Source organism: Plecotus auritus (assembly GCF_963455305.1).
Source record: "Plecotus auritus genome assembly, chromosome: 3".
Classification (NCBI taxonomy): domain Eukaryota; kingdom Metazoa; phylum Chordata; class Mammalia; order Chiroptera; family Vespertilionidae; genus Plecotus; species Plecotus auritus.
In genome coordinates, this window is record NC_137772.1 from 222,020,077 (window position 1) to 222,045,790 (window position 25,714).

Sequence of the window (25,714 nt, forward strand, 5' to 3'; positions counted from 1 at the left end):
ATCTGTTAACTTTCAATGTGGATCCTACTAATGGAAAAATGATCAGAATTAAAGATGGTTTGGATTTATTCAAGAGTGAATTGGGGCCCTGGCCTGATACCTCAGTTGGTTAGAGCATTGTCCCAATACACCAAGGTTGTGGATTCAGTCCCCTGGTCACGGCACTTACAAGAATCAAGCAGTGGATGCATAAATAAGTGGAAAAGCAAAGCAGTGTTTCTCTCCTTTCCTGTCTCTCTCTCTCTCTCTCTTTCTCTCTCTCTCTCTCTCTCTCTCTCTCTCTCTCTCTCTCTCTCTCTCTCTCTCTCTTTCTCTATCTCTATCTCTCAAATCAATAAATTTAAAAAAATTTTTAAAGAGTGAATTGGGATGATTTATGCAGAGAATGTAGTTTATTCAGCTGGACGGTCTATCTCTGTGTGCTTGCATCTGCATCAAAAATTGGTTAAGTTTTGGTAAATAGGAAAATCACCATAAGTAAAATTTCAAATGGAAAATTTGGAACAATAAAAAGTCAGTCATTTTTGTTAAAAAAATCTTCTAGATTGACTGACATGGGATCTAGGCCAACACGTGGCCTTTGATATTGTTTTATCATACTGAGCTATTGTGAAATTTCAGAATGAAATTATGATTTAGCAGTTTTAAGGAGAGACCAAGAAGCTTACCAGGTGATTGTCTTAGTAGTTTTCAACTTTATTATAGAGATGACACCTCAGCTGGGAGGCATAAAATGTGCTATGATGCAAAGAATTGTGTAGAACGTGCCAGAGGTTCTATTATGTAGTCCTTCAGTCAGTCAGTCAACAAACATTTGTGGTTCTTTCAGCCCTTCCACATCTTTTTTGCTGCCTGGCCCATTGCTTTATAATCATTTCTTCGCTTTTGTCTTCCCCATTAGACTGACTGTAAGTTTCTCAAGATTTTATTCATATTTACATTTCCAGTAACTAGGATAGTAAGTGCCTGATGCATACGAGTCACTCAGAAAATATTTGATAAATGAATAGTCAAGAATGAGTGCTGGCAACATAATTTTCTTGAAGAATTTACTTTTAAACCTAAATTAAATTATTTCAACACAGAAATTAAACATGACTTTTTCCCATTGTGTTCAGTGTTTGTGGCAGTTTGTTCTTTCTAGAGCCATCACTGAGTAAACTGTTAGATTTCCATTTCCATTCATGAGAGGTGTCAGAGGAGGTTCCATTAACGTTCATTAGGCTGATGCTGCTAAAGGATCATTGTCAGTGTTGGCAGAACACATGCTGTGATCATCCGGCTTTTCACCATCAGGGGGACATCTCTCTTAACAGAACCCACATCATAAGACACATCGACATTATTTGGGTTTGTCGCTTACATTTGGGGAAGACATTGACTTTCTGTATAACTGATCTTCATAATGGCATTCTAAGAAATATTTACAATAGTATAAACCTTAAGTTGCCACAAGGAAATGGTATGTGGCTATAAATCTGTTCTTTCTTGGTTAAATGGGGTTATACAAAAAGCATACAGTTGAATTGAGCTCTGTAATAATTAGTACTAGGAAACACTGTCTACCAGAAATTCAATACAGTAAAATTAGCTTGTCTTTCAATGCAAGAATGTAAAAAACACTCCAGGAGGTCACACAAGTGGATTGTTTAATTCAGATTCAGTGTCTGACACTGGTGTGCTGGAATCTATTGTGAAATAGGCTGCTTACCTACAGGACATAACCCTCCAAAGATGAGCGTGTTTTTATGAACACCCATAGCAGTAATTTAGTATGATTACTAGTCACAAATAATCAAGTCTCTTCTTTTCTATATGATTTTTTTAATTGTAAAAGTCAGAGAAACAATATAAAAATGCTTTGGAAGATTGACACTTGGGAAAAGGGTTCAAAATTCCCTATGATCTCAATAATGTAAGATAACCACTATTGGAATTCTGGAGCACTTTTTTTTTTTAGCATTTTCTTTTGGATGTTTTCTTATGCATGCCCTTTTGTGGTTTTGTTTTAGTATTATAGGGCATGTATAATTAGGCACCCTTCTTTATTTTCCTCTCTTATTAGCAAAAACAGTTTTTCATGTGTCTCCTAACCATAATTTCCAAACTTTCTAATAACCCATCAGTATATTCAGCCTGTCCAACCTTTTAGGTTAATCACTTCCAAAGATATATCAGTGACTAATAAAAAATACTTTTAACAGAGGAATCTTTATTTGTTCAAACTTTACATATTTCACTCTTGCTGTATGTCATACTGATTTACATAAACTTTGATAAAAATAGCCAACATTTATTGAACGTTGGCATAGCATATCTGTTTAATCTTTACAGCAACCTTTTGTAAGGAGAAGCTGTTGTTACCTCCAGTCAGCAGATAAATAGAAAACTCAGATCGAACAGCCAGGAAGTAGCACAGCTTGGTTCTGAATCCTGTTCTCTTACCATGACCTCCGATGCCTTTGATGATGGGCCTCGGAACTTTAACTTTCTAGATTTGAGATCAAATGTGTGAGTCCATACTCACAGGGGAATCTTTGTCCCTATGGCTAATTTAGTTTCTGGGCCACATCCATTTGCTTTTCTCGAGTCATTAACAATCAAAATGGCAAACAGCATTGCTGGTTCAAGGACTTCATCATTTAATGAGAGTGGAATGCTTTTTGTTCTAACTTTTAGTATCCTTCATAATGATGCCATGTAAGTTATGATGGCCACTGTCTTTAGAAGGATGTCTGAACTGACTCCCAGCGTCTTTTTCTGAGTTTTGAACTATGTCTGTGTATCTGGTAGCTAGAATTACTTGAGTTACTGGAATTAAAGTTGTCTTATAATGTCAAGTTAGAAAGCAAATCTCATTGACTTGTAACTCTTCATTTATTTTGCAGGTCACGGAACAAAAAACCAAAGGTAAATTGGGTTTTGTTTGGGTTTTTTTTTTCCTTTTTAAGTCATTAGAATCTTTTGTGTTTCAATTTTACACCCTTGCTGACTGAGCCTCCAGTGCACTGGATAAGTGAGAGTGGGTATAGAGTAAAGTTGGTGGCTTGAAGTCACTGAAGAGCAGTAGTGACAAATAAAAAGTACTTGTCGTGGTGTTTGTAGTGGCCTTTTTAGTAGCCTTACATTTTTTCAGGAAGTAAAAATGTTTAGAAAAAGTGATACTTGTTTTAAAAGCATATGGGTCATGATTTTTGAACTCAACCTTTTCAAAACTTTTCTTCATCATTTTTTTTTTTAAGTGAAAATTGTGGGGAGAGCAGGACAGGGATTTCTGTTGGAAGTTATATGAAGGCATGGACTAGAGTTGGTCTTCCTACCCAGGTAACAGACAATAAAAAGCACTTCAGGTAGAAGCTAATATCCCCCGTTGCTGGATATTAGCATTGAGTTTCTGGGATTGATGCAGTAGATTTAACAGGGGTGAAGGATAAGGTTAGAAATTAAAAGATAGACTATGTAATGGAGGACTTTAGACATAGCAATTTAGCTTTGTTAAAAAACTATTCAGGTGATGGTTGTCTTGATGGGCATTATCTATGAAATGATTCGTTTATAAAAGCTAACCTGACCTTAGCTGCATTAGTAAAAATACGGTATCTAGAAAGGGATGTGCAATTCCTGTAATGGGCACCACACTACGGAAAGAACAGAGACAAACCTTTGTGGATGGTGTGGCATTTGGGCCAGATTGGTTAAGAAATGTGAACCTGTGTCACTCACCGCTAGGAAGTTAAACACCGGGGGATATTTAACCCCCAGGGGAAGGCTTCCCACCTGGGGAAGATCAGTATCTGTCTCCAAAGATTTGAAGGGCTCCTCTGGTGCCTAACACTCAGCAGTTCCTCGTAAATGTCTGTTGGATGTTTTGTTCATTGAGACCCATTCTCATCCCAAAAGTACCAATGATGAGTGAAAGCAACACAGAAAAGCTTCCAGCTCAATATGAATTTAAAAAATTTAGATACTGTTGTCCAGAGCAGTAAGTCATAACCTTTACCTTCTTGGGACATACCTGCGGGACAGCATCTTTGCATTAGCAATACCTGGGGTGATGGACCATTGCAGTGCATTAGTCACAACTCTGTTTTTTGAGCCTATTCTAGAAGGCAAACTACAGTGAGTGCATGTTGGTGGTTGGGATAATTTTGAGTTTAATTTACTGATATTTGAGGTGGGGGGTTTTCCCCAGGTAAATAATTTACTAACTAAATTACTTGCAGTAACCTTCACACCTTGCAGAGACACCTGCGTGTTCTAACACTGTGATAGGAGCTATTTCTTCAGGGATAGAACTGGCTTCTCTAGGGAGGGAATGAGTGTGATGTATTAGAAGACATGTGGCTCAGGAAGGTGGCCCAGATGAGAGGTAATGAGGGTTTGAACCTGTTTAGGAGCAGTGGTGCTAGAAAGATGCTTTGGTTCAATAGAATATAATGGTGATTAGATAATGGACACCTTCCAGGTTTCTGATTTGAGCAGCTGGTTGGATAATGGCTCCATTCCTTGGGCCAGACGATAATGGGCGGGGAGCAGGGGAACAAGTTTGAGGGTGACAGGAAGGGTGGAAGAGTTCTGAGTTGGAGACAGTGATTTGGGAAAGATTTTTACATAGTGGCAGGTAAAGCCTAAGCTTGGGAGAGTTTGTGTTCAAATAACTTAAATATGAGAAGGGTACAGGCCTAAGATTTATTAAGAGTATAGTCAGCCAAAACCGGTTTGGCTCAGTGGATAGAGCGTCGGCCTGCGGACTCAAGGGTCCCGGGTTCGATTCCGGTCAAGGGCACGTACATTGGTTGCGGGCACATCCCCAGTGGGAGGTGTGCAGGAGGCAGCTGATCGATGTTTCTCTCTCATCGATGTTTCTAGCTCTCTATCCCTCTCCCTTCCTCTCTGTAAAATATCAATAAAATATATTTAAAAAAAAAAAAAAAAAAAAAGAGTATAGTCAAAAGCAGGAGCTGCCAGCTGTGACCCGTGAGCCAAATCTGACTCACTGCCTAGTGATGTGCAGCCCGTGAGCTAGGAATGTTTTGTACGTTTTTAAATGGTTGGGAAGGAAATAAAAGAACAACAATTTTGCAACAATAAAAATGATACGAAAATTGTATTTCAGTGTCATAAAGTTTTATTGGAACACAGCCACACTTATTCATTTATACATTGTCTGTGGCTGCTATTGCCCTAAAAGTACAGAAATGAGTCGTCAGGACAAAGATCATATGGCTAGCAAAGCCTAAAATACTTACTCTCTGGCCCTTTACAGAAAAGATTTACTGACCCCTGACCAGGAGTATGAGAAACCACTCTGACCAGTGTGGCCTTCGTTGCTTGGGTGTCATCCTGTGCACTGAAAGGTTGCTGGTTCGATTCCTGGTCAGGGCACATGCCCAGTTTTCGGGCTTGATCCCCAGTATAGGGGCGTGCAGGAGGCAGCAGATCGACATTCCACTGTCACATTGATGTTTCTCTCTTCCTCTCCCTTCCTCTCTGTCTAAAACTCAATTAAAAAAAAAAAAGTATGAGAAACCTGCAAAGGAAAAGAGAAAATCTGAAGAGCTAGCGGAGTAGGTCTCACAAAAACAAAGAGGAAGAGAACAGCCAGTAATGTCAAGTTGAAGAAAAGTCAAAGAAGAAAAGGTCCAGCGAGTGCCCATTAGACCAGCGGTTGCCAACCTTTCAGACCTCACGGACCACCAGTGGTCCATGGACCCCCAGTTGGCAACCGCTGCATTAGACAGCAATGAAGGTCACTGTGATGTAATGAGGAGAGAAGCTCCTAGGGAGATGTTAGGGCAAAAGCCAGTGTGCATTGGGTTTAGGGAGTGAGTGGAAGGTAAAGAACTGGAGACAGTGCTTAGAGGTTACTGAAAATTGTTCAGTGCGCCTGGGCCACTCACTGGGTGTCATTAATCTTTGACATTTTTTTAAAAATATTTTTTATTGATTTTTTACAGAGAGGGAGGGAGAGGGATAGAGAGTCAGAAACATTGATGAGAGAGAAACATCGATCAGCTGCCTCCTGCACACCTCCTACTGGGGATGTGCCCACAACCAAGGTACATGCCCTTGACCAGAATCAAACCTGGGACCCTTCAGTCTGCAGGCCGACGCTCTACCCACTGAGCCAAACCGGTCAGGGCAATCTTGGACATTTTTTTGTACTACATTTTAACTGATTATTCTTCACAAGAAATTTTCAATCTAAAATAATGTCTTTTCTAGGGCTTGTTTGTATTTGCTACTTTTAAACATTTTCTGTATTTTTTTATGTGGGGTGTTGTGTTTTTTTTTTTAAAAATCCCTTTCAAGGTATTTAAAGAAAATAGTAATTTGTATTGGTTCTGCCTGTTTCAGAATTTTCTTCATATTTTTATCTTTTAAAAAGTAGCATCTTATTGAAGTTTTCCAGAAATAGAAGCAATTAGAAGTTCAAACTGAGATGAGAATGGTATTAAGATAAGGCAACGGAAAGGGAAAAATATTCAATCCTTAGAGTAAGTAAATGTTTTTGGGGAGTAAATGAATGATTTATGATCCATTCTATCTCTGATGTGATGGTGGGGAAATGCCCTGAGGAGCTTTAGCAGGGAATGTTGCACAATATGTGATACCCACTAGATTTCTGTGGTTGTGCTGTGAGTATTGTGAAGTTAGTTGAACTAGTGTTCAGACCTCAATTCTGTAGGCTGGTCTTACTGTGTCTTATTCTATCTTAGGGGAATGAGTCAAGGCGTGTAACAGACCTCGCTAACTTAAAGACTAGCCCTTTTGTAGAAGAGCAGCCTCAGAGGAACCTAGCTCCTTCCATCCTAAAAACCACTTGGGAAGAATCCTCCCAGCCTTTGCCAGCTTCTTGTGTATTCTCATGATGGGGAACCGGGATTGAGAATGCCGTGTGGTATCAAATCTTCCAGGCACAGATAGAAAATGGATCATTAAATAATTCATCTTTATTCATCAATTTATCAGTTATTTATCCATGGCTATTGGGTACTAACAGCAGAGGGTACTGTTTTAAAAATATTAGACAATGACCAGTTTATTCTCTTAAGTCATATGTTTATTCTGACCTACCTTCCTTACCAGGAGGCCCAGTATAGCCTCCTGGTGGGCTCAGACCCCAGGGTTGCTTTGACATTACTGCAGGCACCTACTCATTTCTCCTGTTACTCAGAGTACTCACCAATGTCCAGTGGGTATAGATTGAGCCCCCCTGATTTCTGATGATATATCTCTCTCCTCATAAAGGAGCCAGTTCAACGAGTGACATGCTGGCCCAGCATCACTTCGGCAGTCAGAACGGTACTGCCACCAGAGCTGGCCCTAACATTACTCTGGATGATAGGGATTTTGGCCTCAGAATCATCTGACTTATCAGGCTCAGTGATTGTTTCTGTATTACTGCCAGCCTCTATTTGCCAGGTAAATTTTCTTGGAAAGGGTGGCAGTCTTTTGGTAGGATGAAGCAAGGAAGGTCCAGATCCAGAAGAACAGCCCCCCGTAGTGTTGAGCTGAGGGTCCTGCAGAGTATAGCTTGACAGTTATCCTACACATCCCCACACTTCCTTTTGCCTTTTTTTAAAGTAAGTGAAAGCATTATTAAATCAATAGGGAAAGTATCTACATTGTGAAATTTTTATTTTAAATAGTTGGAAAAAACATACATGATACACTTAAAATGGGAAGAGGTGGGGCAAAAGCAAAATGATTATAACATTTCTAATATTTACACAGTGCCAAGCAAGAGTCTTTGAGTTCAGGTAGCTGTAGTAACCCACGAGTTGATTTTGTGATCCTTGAGGTTCCCTGTGGCAGACCTTAAGAAAAAAGGATGAAAGATGTATTTCTGGCTTTGTGGGACTTGAGATCTGGTGAGGAAGAAGAGCCTGTAAAGGGAGCATTTCAATATAATATGGCAAATTCAGTAGTAAAGAGAGATGGACGGCGTGTTCCAGGAGCACAGGTGAAGGGTGCTTAGCCCACCTAGTCCAGGGACTTTGAGAAAAGTTTCTCAGAGGTAGGTCTTTAAGAATGTGGATGACAGGAAAGGTCCCGTGGGCTAAAAGCCTTAAACCTTTACCAAAGACTTTGCCTGGGGACCACATGTACCCTCAGAGCTGCTGGGCAGCCCTTCAGGAAATCCCACTATTGCTTCCCTCTCCCTCTTAATGGGATGAAATTCCATGATACTGGTGTCTTTGAATACTTGTCACCATCACGCCCACCTCCATCCACCCTATCTTCAGTAAACGGAAGATGCTGCCATTTGGAAAGACCATGTCCATCAGGTATAGGATTATTGGGTTGTCTTATTGTAATTGGTCCCACATAAGCATTCTTAAAAATCATCTTTAGAAAAATGTATTTGGTTTCAAAAATGGTTTCCCAATCTCTTTCAGTGCCCGAAGTGACGAAACCAAGTTTAAGCCAACCAACGGCCGCCAGCCCGATTGGCAGCTCTCCATCGCCACCAGTCAATGGTGGCAACAATGCCAAAAGGGTGGCAGTGCCGAACGGACAACCGCCAAGCGCCGCCCGCTACATGCCTCGGGAGGTGCCTCCGCGATTCCGTTGCCAGCAGGACCACAAAGTGTTACTAAAACGTGGGCAGCCCCCTCCACCATCCTGCATGCTCCTTGGGGGTGGGGCAGGGCCTCCTCCCTCCACGGCACCTGGAGCAAACCCAAACAACGCACAAGTGACAGGAACGCTGCTGCAGAGTGAGAGTGGGACTGTACCAGGTGAGGAATCGGTGTCACCAACTTGAATTCATGGCAGCTTTAGAGAGGGAGAACACTTATATTGCCTGGTGTAAAGTCCGCAAAAAACATTCATTATAAAGACTATTGAAGTTATTCACAAGATGGGAGAGGATCCCAGTTATGAAATGTACGTCAGCATTTCTCTGCTGAAACTGGGTTTTAGTGTCCAGTGAGTGCATGCTCTTGGCATGAGAGGTTAATATAGCTGCTGTTTGTCATCGCTTTTTGGAGCCTTTTTTCCCTTCTCAGACAAAAGCGTTACAAATTTAAGCCTCCATCGTTCTATCTGTCACCACAAGTATGTGCTCCAAGTATGATTGGAAGTGGGGCTAGTTCAAGAGCGTGTTCAGAAGCTTAGATGCTCATGTTTATGCTCCCAGAGTGCTAGGCAGGTAGAAAGAATGGTCTCTTAGATTACTGTCTAGAATTTGGGGATTTTTTAGATTTTTAAAAAATATTTAAAGTATTTCTTTAGGGCAGTGGTCGGCAAACTGCAGCTCGCGAGCCACATGCGGCTCTTTGGCCCCTTGAGTGTGGCTCTTCCACAAAATACCACGGCCTGGGCAAGTCTTTTGAAGAAGTGGCGTTAGAAGAAGTTTAAGTTTAAAAAATTTGGCTCTCAAAAGAAATTTCAATCGTTGTACTGTTGATATTTGGCTCTGTTGACTAATGAGTTTGCCGACCACTGCTTTAGGGGGCCCTTGATATTGAACATTATTAAAAAACTATATGTAGATACAAGGATCTTTAGCTAAAGGGCTCTACTAGAAGTTTTGTGATTTCCCCCCGCCCCCAATGTGTGAATACTAAATTAGTTAATAGCTAAGAACTTTCAAATACATATTTTTAGCTCGTTAATAGATTTCAGCTTATCTCTTAAAATGTTTTGTTTTGAGATTGTATTAAAACTCAGAACTTGAGCACAATTAAGCACTGGCAAGGACACTTTATTCTAGGATGCTTTATTCTAGTCTTAAGTTTGAATGTAGAATTGCCCAGAAAATTCTCTTACTGTCTCATGTGCAGAGTAAGGGTGGAAAGAAACCTACGATGACATAGGCTTCATGCAGAGATAAGCCCTATGCATGAGTCCTCCCTGTGGTGACCATCAGGCCAGGCCCAAAGCTCTCAGGGAAGGCCTCCTGGCCCTTCCTTCTTGGCCCCTTATAACCAAATACAAAAAGAAGTATGTGAGGGGCAGTTGTGTTTGGCATTTATTTCTGCAGCCCAGTTTAGCCAGGCCTTGATGTAGACATAGGTCCAGTGTGAGCCAAGGAGGCCCCTAAATTTCAAGAATATGAGAGTCTGTGTTTCCTGACTTTTATATCACTTTATATAATATTTTCTTCAGGGTCATATTGATTTTAAGCTTCTTGGTTAAAGGAGTTAAATAAGTTTAGAAGAAATTATCAGTCTTAAACATGTCATTTTCCCCCCACCAAATAAGGTAAATTCCACCAAAATATGTGCTAAGCCAGACTAATTCATCAGATTAAGTTCCTTGGGCATACACACTGATTCATGCTGGTCTGCCCTTGGCGTCCAGCTGGGTGGCATTTATTATTCAGCCGATGCTCACTGAGCAGCGATGGACTGGACACTGTAGAATTCAAATGTTAGCAAAATAGGGTCTCTGCCTAAAAAGCACTAACATAGGGGAGGGAAGACATGAACACAGTGTCCTAGCACTGTGCAAAATGGCTCTAGACAGGAAAAGACTATTTTTGGTTGATGAGCTCATAAAAAACTTCAGTCAAAAATGTGGCACTTGAACTAGGCCCAGAAAAATGGGCAAATTGCAGTGTATGAATTTAGGATGAAAAAGGCAGTAAGTTCTGATGTGTAATGTTGCCTAGGTGAGAAGGTGCTAGTTGTGGAATGTCAAGTAGTATGAAATGTAGATGTCTACATAGAAATAGTGGAAGATGAGACTAGAAAAGTCAGTTGGTCCCAGGTCATGGAGTATCTTGGTCAAAAGACCAAAGAGCTTAGCTTTATTCTTGTGCAACAAAGTGATGTGCTTTAGAAAAGTCCCTCCAGCCGGGAGTGTTTAGAGTAGGTTGGAGATGCAGAGCAAGCAGTGTGTTGTTGCATTGTCCCAATACAAGAAGGCCCTTCTCTGTCAGTAGGAATGGCAAAGGGAAAGCTTTGAGAGATGTTGTGGAGTTAAACTTAGCAAGTACACCAACCAGGAAAGACGAAAGAGAAGAAATGACTAAAACAGGGGTGGTACAGTTCAGTAAGACAGGCAACTGGGTGGATAAGCTAGTTTGTGGGGAAATGTGACAAGTTCTCTAGGAGGCGGTTTGAGCTTGAGATATTACTAGAGCATGCATATGTATCTGTGATTGATAAGACAATCTCTTTCCCAGAGTCAACCCTTGGAGGTGCTGCTGCTTCAAATTATGCAAATTCCACTTGGGGCCCGGGAGCCTCCTCCAACAACGGCACCTCCCCCAACCCAATTCACACCTGGGACAAGGTGATTGTAGACGGGTCTGACATGGAAGAGTGGCCTTGTATTGCCAGCAAAGATACTGAGTCTTCTTCCGAAAACACCACCGATAACAACAGTGCCTCGAACCCTGGCTCGGAGAAGAGCACTCTGCCAGGAAGCACCACTAATAACAAAGGAAATGGGAGCCAGTGCCAGTCTGCAAGTTCTGGGAACGAATGTAATCTTGGGGTCTGGAAATCTGACCCTAAGGCTAAATCTGTTCAATCTTCCAACTCTACTGCAGAGAGCAACAATGGACTAGGAAATTGGAGGAATGTGAGTGGTCAGGATAGAATTGGACCTGGCTCTGGCTTCAGCAACTTTAACCCAAATAGCAACCCATCTGCCTGGCCAGCACTGGTTCAAGAAGGAAATTCTAGGAAAGGGGCATTGGAAACAGATACTAGTAATTCCAGTGCACAGGTTAGCACAGTAGGTCAGGCGTCCAGGGAACAGCAGTCAAAGATGGAAAATGCGGGTGTTAATTTTGTTGTCTCTGGCAGAGAACAGGCTCAAATTCATAACACTGATGGACCAAAAAATGGAAACACTAACTCCTTGAACTTAAGTTCACCAAACCCCATGGAGAATAAGGGAATGCCCTTTGGAATGGGCTTGGGGAACGCCTCCAGGAGCACTGATGCCCCTTCACAAAGCACTGGAGATCGAAAGACTGGGAGTGTTGGATCTTGGGGTGCAGCTAGGGGGCCTTCTGGAACTGACACAGCCTCTGGACAAAGCAATTCTGGAAACAATGGGAACAATGGAAAAGATAGAGAGGACTCCTGGAAAGGAGCTTCTGTTCAAAAGTCAACTGGGTCAAAAAATGATTCTTGGGACAATAACAGGTCTACGGGTGGGTCCTGGAACTTTGGCCCTCAGGACTCTAATGACAGCAAATGGGGTGAAGGGAACAAAATGACATCTGGGGTCTCTCAGGGAGAATGGAAACAGCCGACTGGGTCTGATGAGTTGAAAATTGGAGAATGGAGTGGTCCAAACCAACCAAATTCTAGCACTGGAGCATGGGACAATCAAAAGGGCCACCCCCTCCCTGAAAACCAAGGCAATGCCCAGGCTCCCTGTTGGGGAAGATCTTCCAGCTCCACAGGAAGTGAAGTTGGAGGTCAAAGCACTGGAAGCAACCACAAAGCAGGAAGTAGTGACAGTCACAATTCTGGCCGTCGCTCATATAGGCCCACACATCCTGATTGTCAGGCTGTCTTGCAGACTCTTTTGAGCCGAACTGATTTGGACCCCAGGGTGCTCTCAAACACTGGCTGGGGCCAAACTCAAATTAAGCAGGACACGGTGTGGGATATTGAAGAGGTGCCAAGGCCCGAGGGGAAATCTGACAAAGGAACTGAGGGGTGGGAGAGCGCTGCCACACAGACCAAGAACTCAGGGGGCTGGGGAGATGCACCCAGCCAAAGCAATCAAATGAAGTCTGGATGGGGGGAGCTCTCAGCCTCTACAGAGTGGAAAGACCCCAAGAACACAGGAGGCTGGAATGACTATAAGAACAACTCTTCCAATTGGGGAGGGTGTCGACCAGATGAAAAGGCATCTTCCTCTTGGAATGAGAATTCCAGCAAGGATCAGGGGTGGGGAGGTGGGCGCCAGCCCAATCAAGGATGGACTTGTGGAAAGAATGGTTGGGGAGAGGAAATTGATCAAGCAAAAAACAGCAATTGGGAAAGTTCTGCAAGTAAACCTGTGTCTGGGTGGGGCGAAGGAGGGCAGAATGAAATTGGAACTTGGGGGAATGGTGGGAATGCAAGCCTAGTTTCCAAAGGCGGGTGGGAAGATTGCAAAAGATCTCCAGCATGGACTGAGACAGGCAGACAGCCCAATTCCTGGAATAAACAGCACCAACAGCAGCCACAGCAGCCACCGCCACCACAACCAGAAGCTTCTGGTTCATGGGGAGGCCCACCCCCACCACCTCCAGGCAATGGACGTCCTTCCAATTGCAACTGGAGCAGCGGGCCACAGCCAGTAACCCCTAAGGATGAGGAACCCAGTGGTTGGGAAGAGCCATCCCCACAGTCAATTAGTAGAAAAATGGACATTGATGATGGCACTTCAGCATGGGGAGACCCCAACAGTTATAACTACAAGAATGTGAATCTGTGGGATAAGAATGCCCAAGGGGGCCCAGCACCTCGAGAACCAAATCTGCCTACCCCAATGACCGGTAAATCAGCATCAGGTAGGCAGTTGCTTTTCTTGCAGGTTTTGATGAAGAAGATAAATCCTAAACCAAGGTATTTTTATTAACTGCATTTATTCAATTTGGCTGTGTTCTGGGAATCTTCCCTACATTAACAGAAGCTCTTTTTTTTATAAAGTGATAGTGATAACAGATGCTAGTAGTACATTTTAATGTTCTTTCTTGGCAAAAGAAAAAGATGGTATCCCTGTGTTAGCTTCCCAAAATTATTCTTTTGCAATTGTATTGGTCTGCAGAATCCTAAAGACATATTATCTTGCTAAACAAACTATGCTCTAGATTTAAAAATAAGGAATTAAAATAGTAGCAGAAATAGACCTGATTTCCATTCTGGTTCTGCACATGGCCACATCCTCTGTGTTTCTCTTTCCCCGGTGAAGGGAAGTATTGTGTGTGGTTCTTGCAGAGGCCATCAGAATGCTGTAGCAAAGCTGGGATCTGGAGGGTTTGGTCACTTTCCAGATAATTTTAATGATCACCTTTGAAAGTAGAGTACTTTGTATAAGAGGTTGTTATCTCATGATAATCACTTGTCCACCTTATTCGAATAGGAAATACTATACCTAGGATATGAAAAGTAGTGCTGGTAATACCATTCTTAGTTTGGCGTTGTCAACTTGAATGCCCCCATAAAGCATATAGTTCAACAAACTAGAGGGATGCACTATTCAACTGCCTTTTTTCCCCTTTGGTTTTGTTTTGTTTGTTCGTTTTTTTAAATTTTCTTAGTATTAATCACAATATTTAGTTTTCCACTCACTCCCCAAAGTGTTCAGTGAATTTTATTATGGCCACTTAGAAAATGATTACTTTAACTAGTTCTTTTTCATTTCAAATATTAAAAAGAATGAGAAAGGAAATGCGGATTGTTCATTAAATCTTTGTCTAGAATAAAACCTGCTAATATATCAAAAAACAAACAAAAATTTTATCCATATAAGTCAGCCCTCTGGACCCACCGGTTCCCCATTGACAGATTTTATCCAACCACAGATCAGAAATATTTGGGGGGAGGGGAGGATATAGAATTACGTTGTTGTATACTATGTAGGCCTACAATGGTTGCATCTGTACTGAACATGTACAAACTTGTTTTCTTGTCATTATCCCCTAAACAGTACAGTATAACTTTACCTAGTATTTACGTTGTATTAGGTATTAAAACAAATCCAGAGATGATTTAAAGAATGATGGAGAATGTGCATAGGTTATATGCAAATACTATTCCATTCTACATAAAGGACTAGTGCATCCGTGGATTTTGGTTCTGGAACCATCCTCCTCAGATACCAAGGGATGACTATAGTAAAAGCCTTCAAACTATACAAAAAAGCAAAGGGTAATAAAAGAATCTTAGTTTCTAGGGTCTCTTCCCACAGGTAACCTCTTAGAATTTTGTGTCTCATTCAAACATTTTGTTCATACCTATAGCAAAATATATCGAATCCTTTAATAATTATACACAGAAGGTATTGCATTATATACACTGTTCTTCACCTTGCTATTTTCATTATACTTAAAAACTTTCCATGTTACCACATACATTTTTGTCCTTCTGATTGCTTTGTATATAGTATTCATTTTATGGATGACCCACGATTGGTGTAACCAGTCCCTTTCTGGTAGATGTTTGGGCTGCTTCCAAATGGTTTCCGACAGTGATGCACTGGGCATTGTTGTACTTGTAATTTCATCTACTTTCATACGTTTATGGTACAGTTTCCTGATAGTGGGATTACTGGGCCAAAAGGGATAATGCCAAATGCTCTCCATGAACGTGGAACCCACTGGTATTTCTCAGAGTGCCTGTTCCCCCACCAACCCACTGGATAGTATGCTGTTTAACACATCCTTCTGAAAGCCACATTTCCTGTCTTTACAGTCTGGAGCAAAAGCACACCACCTGCTCCAGATAATGGTACTTCAGCTTGGGGTGAGCCAAATGAAAGCAGTCCTGGGTGGGGCGAAATGGATGACACAGGAGCATCGACCACAGGCTGGGGGAATGCACCTTCCAACGCTCCAAATGCCATGAAACCTAGTAAGTGTACAGCATTATTTTTTAGGGATTCTCTGTTAATTTGGGGGGGTCAGACATTTTAGGGAAGGCTGTTTAGTGTTTAAACTGTTGTTACAGTGAGATTCAGGACCTTGCCGAAACCGGTTTGGCTCAGTGGATAGAGCGTTGGCCTGCGGACTGAAGGGTCCCGGGTTCAATTCCGGTCAAGGGCATGTACCTTGGTTGCGGGCACATCCCCAGTAGGGGGTGTGCCGGAGGCAGCTGATCGATGTTTCTCTCTCATCGATGTTTCTAGCTCTCTATCCCTCTCCCTTCCTCTCTGTAAAATATCAATAAAATATATTTTAAAAAAAAAAAGAGAGAGAGATTCAGGACCTTGAACCTTTAATATAAATGGTTAGTAGCAAATGGTGGACTTGAATTGGCAGGTGTTAAAATGCACACAGTGAACTAAAAGTCACAAGTTAATTTTGTTGATTTTATGTTAGGTTTAGTATCTGGACAGAATTGAAATGGTGATGTGGTGCCTTTTCTTTTTCTTCTTTCTTTCTTTTTTTTTTTTTTTTTTTTTTGCCAAGTAACTGAAATACTGCTTTCCACATCTATTTTGCATTTCTACTTCTTTTAGTATAATTTAAAAAGAGTTTCCTGGCTTTTAATGTGGGACATAGTCTCTGCTGCCCAGTGACTTCATTCTTCTGTTCCTTCCTATTTTCCCTTTGTCTCTCATACAACATCCACCCACACAGAAACATTTAAGGTTTCTTGAACCTGGCAAAGATTTCTTCATTTGAATTTTTTAAACAAAGCACGTCATACTTTGAAAATCTAAGCTATACTTGATCCAGCTGGCAATATGTAGTCATAGTAATTTGCAAAACTTTGTAAACTGATGCTTTGGAATGTCTCAGTGGATGTTCCTCAATTGAAAAATTCAAATGCCCGTTTTCATTTGTTTGTAGTTTTCCTAAAAAGTATTCCAACATCTCTTTCCTACCATGTTGCAGACTTAAGGAATTGTCTTTTGATTTAAAAGTGTGGTCATCCTGAATGCTCAAAATTTGAACAAGAATAAAAAATTGCATTGGATTATGGTTTTAGGTACATTCTATATGTAATTTGACTACATTTTAAAATTAGGAATCTCCTCTACTTCATAAAAATCGCTTTATAAAGACTTTGACTTTCATTGTAGACTGGTTGTATTGTCATGGGAGCTACCATTCTGCAGACTTGAAATACATCCAAAAAGCTGTTGAAAGCCATTAAGAGACCCTTGGCACAAGGGGGTACTTTAGCAGTACTTTCCGGATTTTTATGTCTTCGCCAACCTCAGAAGCACCTTTCTTTCATCATAAAACCCTCACTTTTCTCCAGTTTTAAAAAATGTTTTCTACTCTTCAGGAATATCTGTAGTCATAGCTATAGTTATAGTTCCCCTTTCTCTAGGTAATTTGAATATGTACTATCAGAGGAAGGAGCTTAGATCATCACAGCCTATTAATTGATGCTGGTCATTAACCTGTTATCATTGTTTCTAGACTACAAATATCTATGACTAATAATAAGTTCTCTTTTTTTTTCCCCCCATAAGAAGACATTTGTTGAAAGTTCAGCTCCTTTCTCTGAAAGAAGGGTTGCATGGATGTCTTTGTTTTTATAAAGGGGTCAGTATGTTATTTATATTGGGCTTTTAATTCCTATTGCTTGTCAGAGGATGGCATAAGGCCTATCCTATATAATAAAAGGCTAATATGCAAATAGACAGAATGGCAGAATGACCAGTCGCTATGATGTGCACTGACCACCAGGAGGCAGGTGCTCAATGCAGGAGCTGCCCCTGGTGGTCGATGCGCTCCCACAGGGGAAGTGCTGCTCAGCCAGAAGCTGGGTTCACAGCTGGCAAGTGCAGCAGCGGTGGTGGGAGCCTCTCTCGCCTCTGCAGCAGCGCTAAGGATGTCCCAACTGCCAGTTTAGGCCCGCTCTCCTAGATCCCCCCAGGGATCCCGGACCGTGAGAGAGCACAGGCCAGGCTGAGGGGCCCGCCCTCCCCTGAGTGCACGAATTTCGTGCACTGAGCCTCTAGTGCTTACATAATAATGAAATATCTCATATGCAGAAGAAACCATCCTGATTTTTAATGGTATTTTCAGTAGCAGGGAAAATAGCTCCCAAGCCCTGCCTCTACTGTCCAGTCAGAAAGCCCTTCATGTAAGGCTGGATGAACCCCATGGAGGGTCCGTCAGGTTCACTCGGGCCATGTGGAGGGGTGCCACAGTTAGAAGAAACCAACCTCCTTGTGCCCTGTGTACATCATGGGTGCCTTCATGACCGTCACAGGCCTGGTCCTAGGGGATGGCAACAGTCATTCAAGGAGTGAGCCACTTTTTTGGCTTTAGACTCTTCATATGCAGCTGTCTAAATCAAATAACTACCCCTTCCATAAATGTTCTGTCATTTGGTAAAGTGAAGGTATGGATGGAGGTGTGTAGGCAAGATAGTGAATTTTCCCTTCTTCCATCAATTTGTAGAGTCTCATGACCACAAAATGTATCCTTCAGTTCCATACAGTATTTTTAGAGGGAAGTAAAGGATTTATCCCAATTTCCAAATTAAAGATCTTTATTTAGAAGGGGATGTTGGTAGAGTACATCATGGATACTGACATTCTACTTCCTCTAACATTAGAGCCCTCATCACTAATTTCCCTCCCTCCCTCCTATCCTCTTTCCCCATCCTCTATCTTCCAATTTTCTCCACCTGTCTTTTAAAAACCATTGCTTGCACATTGTCTTTGCCTAGGATCTTTATTAGTGTCTTAACACATTTCAAGTATATCTATATTATAAAAACCCAGTGGCCCTAACGCCATAACAACCAAACGACTGGTCACCAGGAGGTGTGGCGGGGTCTGGGGTCATGCAGTGGCGCGTGGGTGGGCGGGGCCGTATGATTTCTTGCGGTGGGCCTCTAGTATATTAATAAATTACAAATTTTTATGGTTCTCTGTGAGTTTCTCTTTCACCATAATATTGATATTCAAAATCTAACAAAATCTTTTTTTTTCTTCCCCTTTTCATGTTCTTTTCTTAACTTCACCCCAAACAAGGTAGACAGGTGTTCTTTATCATACCTCATATTTGAGATGTCCATTATCAGTCACACAGTGTATTTTTAGGAAGGTAAAACTATAGTAAACCATGCTCATTAAGAGGAGTAGAGATGTGAAGTTTCTTATAAGTAGTGACGGGTTCTTTTCAAGCTTGAATTTCCTAAAACTTTGTGTAAGGGAACATCATTAAACCAGAAGCCAGGAGATCTTAATTCTGTGGTTTATTAACTTCGTGTCATTAAACCTTTATGGGTTTCCATTTTCTGCTTTCTAAAATATGAACAATGTTTGCCTTGTCATATAGATATAGTAGATAAAATTATAGTATGTATTAACAATTAATGATTTTTGTTACATATATGTTGTATTTACAAGGAATGCTATATTTACAAGGAATGATTATTGTGTCATTTTATATAGCTATCACATACAGTTGATTTCTTCTTTTATTAAAGATTCCAAATCTATGCAAGACGGCTGGGGGGAGAGTGACGGGCCAGTGACAGGAACTCGCCATTCCAGCTGGGAAGAGGAGGATGATGGAGGAGTCTGGAACACTGCCGGCTCTCAGGGAAGCGCTTCCTCCCACAACTCAGCAAACTGGGGGCAAGGAGGAAAGAAACAAATGAAGGTAGTCTGCTTTGGGAATATTTGAGCTTGCTTATTCATTCATAGAAGGCAGAGCTGAGAATTTTTTAGTAGAAGTAGGGCAGCTAGAGTCCCTGAGGTCCTAAGTAAGAGAGAAAAATATTTTCTTGGGAACAAATAACTACTTCCTCTTTACCCCTCATGTTCCTTCCCCATGACTTTGAAACCACGGACCACAGAACTGTCGCTATGGGTAAAATGGAATTTTCAAAGATAGATTGTTTTTACTTTTAATTTCTATATTATAATTATTCTTTGGAAGCTTTCAAGGCATATTCTATAAATGTTTTATGCTATTGCGTTCTAAAGCCAAGGAAGTCCTTAGAGTAAATCTTCATGAATATGTATAGAAACCAAAGTAAGGTAGCTTCTCCAGTGGCAATCAGCATGGCTGATTTTTATCTAATTCAGGAAATTCCAAGGCCCAGAACCCTTCTCCCAACAGTGGCATTAAATACATTACATTGTTGTGCTGCCATCACCACCTATCCACAAAACTCTTTTTATCTTGCAGAACAAACTCTTTATACCCATTAAACAGTAACTACCTATTCTCCCCTCCCTCCATTGAGGGGTGGGCTTGTTTTTTTTTACCTTTAAACATGTACCTGAACTTAAGTACCTTATTACTTTCAAGAATAATAAATTGATAGGACAAATATCAGAACACAAACAGAATTTTTTAACTGTAGAATGTACAAGTACACAAACCCCCATCACATCACCCCTACTCCCAGCAAGTCCGTGTCATAGTTCCACCTGCTTTCTCCATAGAAGTAAAAGTGGAGCTGGTGATTAGTGTCTTGTTCAGGGGAGAAACTCATTTGACCCATTAAGAAACAAACAAAAACTCATGTCTGCCTTATTTTGCAATAAGTCGGTGATGGTGTCTTCTGCTAGGCTTCTTTCCCATTGGGGACCCATGTCTTTTATACCGTGAAGCAAACGGATGAAAGTACTACATCGACCAGTTCTTCACTGTATCCACACAGAGAATAATGACCAGGTTAATATGGCTTCATGCACTAGCATCAAACATTTTTTTTATACCAACTGGCTTGGGTTACAAGGAGATATGAAAAGGGAAGGTACAAGCATGCAAACATTATAATTTATAAAATCTGACATTGACTGTAAATTTTTCCAGTTACTTTTAATTCAGTGTGACAAAAATAAAATAAGAATGAAAACATAGATATATCTAAGGCTTATTACTCTTTTAGACTAATATATAAAATATGAAAATAAACATCATTAAAGAGGAATAATTAGGGTTCAAAAAGGTAAACCCTTGGTTCTCTGCTTTCAATCTGTGTTTATGTAACTCAGATATGAAGTTGAAAAAATAAATGATTTGATTCTGACGTTACATATTTCATTTCTGTAGTGCGCACTGAAAGGAGGAAACAATGATTCATGGATGAATCCTATTGCCAAACAGTTTTCAAATATGGGATTGCTGGTACGTTTTATCTTTTCCTATGTGTAATGTATCCCGACTTTTAATTTTAGTACAAATTTTAAGACTATTGCCACATATAGTACAATTTGCAGATATGGAAACTCGTTAAACAGTGTTCCTGGTTTGGATTAGATTTGTTTTCTGTTCTTTTATTCTTAATCAAATACTCCAATATTTAAAGGTTATTGTGTATGTTTTTAAGTTGTAGTCCTTGTATTTTTTTCTTTATGCAAGTAGGGAAAAAAGAAACAGGCACTTAAAATTGGTACAGTTTTCCCAACAACTGTACCAGTTTTAAAAGACAACAATAGCAAAGTAACCAGAGAGATTATTTGTGATAAATTATGTAGGGAATTCTTGTAGAATTTCTAATTTCTTCTCTCTTGGGAACATTCTGGGGACACCCTGGCCCTGGTTGCCAAAAGACAAAAATGACTTTGACTTGGCCGCACATTTCCAGATTTGATGACTTGACAAGTCACGAGAAGAAGTTGTCATCATTTGGCTGCCACTTATGAAATTTGATCCTGAGCTGACTTGAACTTGAGGACAGGGGTTTATTTCTATAAGCAGCTGTTTAGCTATTGCTCAGTCCATAGATTTACTGAAACTAATTCTATGTGAAAATTGAATTTAGGAATATAGGTACCAGCAGCAATCAAAAGTATTATTGTCTTTATTCCAAGTGTTATTGTCCTTATATAGTGCCAGTAGTAAAATGGGACTATTACATGAATAATGCCATTTCTTCTCCGGTTCAAACATTTAATTCAAACCTTTAATTTTCCCTCATTGTTCTTTACTTTTCAGAATCAAACTGAAGATAATCCAAGCAGCAAAATGGATTTGTCTGTAGGTGTGTATCACTCCACTAATATGAATGGAATATTTTTCTTAACGACATCCTGTTGGGATCCCCTGCTCAGTTTGAGTTGGGATGGATGCAGTTCAGTAGACACGTATTGAACACTTACTCTGTGGAAAGGTACTGTGCCAGACACTAGGTAGGGCTTGAAAACTCAAATGACTGCAAGAGCCAGGAAAGTAATGTAAATGAGTGGTGTGTGCCAAGTATAAGAAATCGGGACTTGGAGGCTACTGGTGAGCTGTGGAGAGTGGATGTACCACCTAAAGGAATCAGCCTTGCTCGCTCTTAGCAGTTGTTGCCATGGAGGAGCTCAGACTCAGCAATAAGACTTTTGCCAGATCTTCCGGTTTTTGAAGAGAGGCCAGAAGAAATTCAGATGTATATTGATACCCTGATTTTTAAATATTGGAAGCTAATTCCGGTTTTTAAAAATGCTGTGTGTGGCCAAACAAAATATGTCTGTGGCCCTGCCAGACTCAGCTCTCAGGTTGCCAGTCCTGCCTGCCCTGGGATGTTTCATTACTGACTGACTCTCCCATTACAAGTGGAGCAGATGCAGGCTCAGCCCTTTGTCTGTGGGATCTTCAGATGCTGCTGCTCACCTTCTTAAAAAGAATCAAAAACCAAGAAGAAAGCAAAACAGTACTGGATAATGACATAGTCTTTGATCTGTGATATTTTAAATATGAGAATAACTAGGAATAAGCTTCTGGGGCACTCATCATGTCAGTGTACAATAGCAAATTTGTAAAGCTGTGAAAGAAAAGGGGAAATAATCATTGCACCTGGGAGTTACACGGCACTAGTCATGTGGCACACCGTCTCCTGTGTTCAAGTTCTAAATTTTAGAGGCAACAGTTATGCCTCTTTGATCTTTTTATTCATAACTAGAGGCCCGGTGCACGAAATTCGTGAAAAAATAGTCCTGCCTTCCCCTGGCTGCCGGCACCGGCTTCCTCTGGCACCTGAGACCCGGGCTTCCCTCCGGCCACCAGCAGGCACCCGGGCTTCCCTCTGGCCATCGGCTTCGTCTGGAAGGACATCCGGTCTAATTAGCATATTACGCTTTTATTGTTATAGATAACTGTGTTTCACAACCCCACTCATTTGTCTCTAACAGATGCTATAATAGCAGCAAGAGACAAATTCTGTCACTGAGGACGTTTGAATGTATGAGCAAGACATACTCATCAAACATATCAATAGCCAGAATAAAATTTTTCAAGTCAGATTTTTACCAGGTTAGCCCTAAGGTTGTCTTTCAGTCTTCCATAGAAAACAAACTACAACTGACACATGTTGGGTTTGTTTGTTTGTGTTGTTCTTTTAATTAAACAAAAAGGACCCACGTGTTCCAGGGAGGATCACCAGCAGCCAGAACCATTGAGAGTTCTTTTGATCTTATACCCAGCACCCCAGGGGTAGGTCACTCTTGTTCATGAGGGAGACATTGATTCTTGAAATTTTTCTGTGGTACCTTTCAGGGAGCCTTACAGATAAAAAATTTGATGTGGACAAGCGAGCAATGAATCTCGGGGATTTTAATGATATCATGAGGAAGGATCGATCTGGGTTCCGTCCACCTAATTCCAAAGACATGGGAACCACAGATAGTGGGCCTTATTTTGAGAAGGTGAGTTGAATCCTTTATTTAAGATAATTCATGAGAACCACTTTGGTTTCTATTTGTCTTTTGATAATTCCAGGAGGAAGCATAGAATTATTGAACTAAATTAATGAATAAGACATAAACATCATCTGGTGACATGAAAACAGTTGATTTCAACCGGTGATGATGCAGGAGCTAGAACCATGTCTTTAGGTATCGATATGAGATTGTGAAGAAGGTCCAAGTTTTAGAAAGTTTATGAAGTTTGGAGAAGAGAAATTGTCTTAACTATATACATAGTGAGGGAAATGAAAACATGTAGAAGAAATTTTAGAGACATTTCTGAATTATTTTTTCTGCTACTTTTTGTGCAGTTGAAAATTAAATTTCAATATCTTATGCAAATACTCTGTGTCTCCGAAAGCCTTGCCTTCTAGCTGTCATGAGGACCCAAAACTTTCTCCTTTGCTATTCCTGAGTATTCTTTGCTGATCTTTTTTCATTTCTTTAGTGATCTATTTAGTTACAGTGGTATAATTTCATACTCTTAGCTACCTGATTTAAATAAATCATGTATACCTATTTGTTTTGATTTTTAACAATTCTAATGGAGGAGATTATTCCTGAATTCAGAATACCAGCTTGCAGTGTTCGTGGTCTTCAGAAAGCAGTTAAAACCAAAATTTTTAGATCTAGCACATTTTTGACACCATTGATGCTGGCCCAACATATTCACAAGAAGATTTACTCTGGCTTCTATTTCTGCAGCTGCAAAGACTAATCAATATTAGATGCATAAAAATAAAGTGTCTGGCAATTTTTGTCTTAGTGCAGTGGACAGAATGTGTTACTAACTTAGAGGATAATAAAAATCTGTATCAAAGAAGATGACAGATGGTGTCTGTTGGGCAAAGTGTGATGATTATTATCAGATCCAAATTCTGTCCTTGTTTATTGCTAATACACTCTAACATTGTTTATTCCTAGTGTTTTCTCTCTTTTCCCTTCTTGCATTCTGTTGCTTCACTAACCAACCCTGGTGATTGGCTAACTACTACTTTTCAGCTGACTTTGCCTTTCTCCAATCAAGATGGGTGCCTTGGGGATGAGGCTCCCTGCTCTCCCTTCTCCCCTTCTCCCAGCTACAAGCTGTCTCCCTCTGGTTCCACACTACCCAACGTCAGCCTTGGAGCAATCGGCACAGGGCTCAACCCCCAAAACTTCGCTGCTAGACAAGTAAGGAGGCCTCTCAAATTTATAACTGCTTGACTGTGGCCTCGCCTTGGCCCTGGTCTGAAGTTTATTGCATCATTTGTCTGTCTTGGGAAATTTGTTGATTACTGAATGCACAGAATGATATTAAGTATAGACTTTAGATCTTTCAGCCCATAGAACCCATCTCTCTTCATGTTTCTCAACATGGATTTTATTTTAAATCTGTTTCTTTTGTCTTCTCATTCCCTGCTCTCTAGTTAACTAAAAACTGCCTAAGGAAAATGTTAAAGAGGCTACATAGGTAACTTACATCTAATTTGGCAACATATTTGCCATTTTTAACATTATATTAAATGTCAGGTACTAATACTTTTAAGGTATTTTCAATTTAATAAAACTGCTAATTGAGGGCGACAGCATCTTAAAATCTAGTGTCTTTAAAGTGTGAAACATAATAATTACCCAGAGAAAGTTAACTTTATTAGGTAACTAAGCTCTGAGAAGATGCTGCTGCTCAGACGTGGCAGTGTTTCCCTCAGCCTGGAGCAGCCCCTCCCCTAGGGTCTGATCTGTGAGTGTCTGGGTAAGGCCAGGCCATAGAAACAAGACGGGAAAGGCTGGCATGGTGATGCCCACTTGCTTTCACAGGCCTGAGGGGACGCAGCAGGCCTTTGTCTGTCACCCTGCAGGAGCTCTGTTGCAATTTTTGTTGAGAAAACCAGGAATTTGGAGACAATTCCTTTATGACAGTGACTCCACGATGATATTTTCCTAGTCATAGTTCTGTGACTTTCATCTCAGGATGTCAGGGAAGGACATTGAATTTTTAGTTGCACTCATTTTATTTCCACATGGCTTTTCACATATAAAGAATGCTATAAAACATCTCTTACACCATAGTCCTCACAATGCATGTAGTTCTTTCGTATGCTTTTTAATTATTGCCTTAGCATATTTTAAAAAATGGATATTATATCCATGTGTTCATATTGGTTACAGCACATTTTTAATGGATTATACCATATCCATGTGTTCAGATTGGTTATCTCTAGATTGGGAGTTACAGGTAATATTTTTCCTTTATATTTCGTTGTTTCTCTTAATGTTTCCACAGAGGATATGGATATGTATAACTTATATTAACATAGAAGAACAATTATATCAGTGTTTGGGGGGGCCCTTTGGTCTGCGGTCGAGGTATAGAAAATCTAAAGTAGTCAAACACTCTTCGTTGGTGGTAATTATGAACATGCTTCCAGGGTCACATGGGAATCAAATGCTGTTC

General features: G+C 40.6%; 1 protein-coding gene across 4 annotated transcripts in view; it reads left to right on the top strand.

Moving 5' to 3' along the window:
- Positions 1–25,714, top strand: part of TNRC6B (trinucleotide repeat containing adaptor 6B) — a 202,723-nt gene that overhangs the window by 139,665 nt on the left and 37,344 nt on the right. For 2 of the 4 annotated variants that reach the window (XM_080659686.1, XM_080659687.1), the window contains 9 exons: positions 2,889–2,910; positions 8,403–8,744; positions 11,138–13,474; positions 15,378–15,536; positions 19,083–19,258; positions 20,663–20,737; positions 21,548–21,593; positions 23,090–23,238; positions 24,280–24,450. In XM_080659686.1, coding sequence (XP_080515812.1) covers positions 2,889–2,910; positions 8,403–8,744; positions 11,138–13,474; positions 15,378–15,536; positions 19,083–19,258; positions 20,663–20,737; positions 21,548–21,593; positions 23,090–23,238; positions 24,280–24,450 — 3,477 coding nt within the window. The remainder of the gene's footprint in view (positions 1–2,888; positions 2,911–8,402; positions 8,745–11,137; positions 13,475–15,377; positions 15,537–19,082; positions 19,259–20,662; positions 20,738–21,547; positions 21,594–23,089; positions 23,239–24,279; positions 24,451–25,714) is intronic. The other 2 variants (XM_080659688.1, XM_080659689.1) reach the window with 1 other exon arrangement.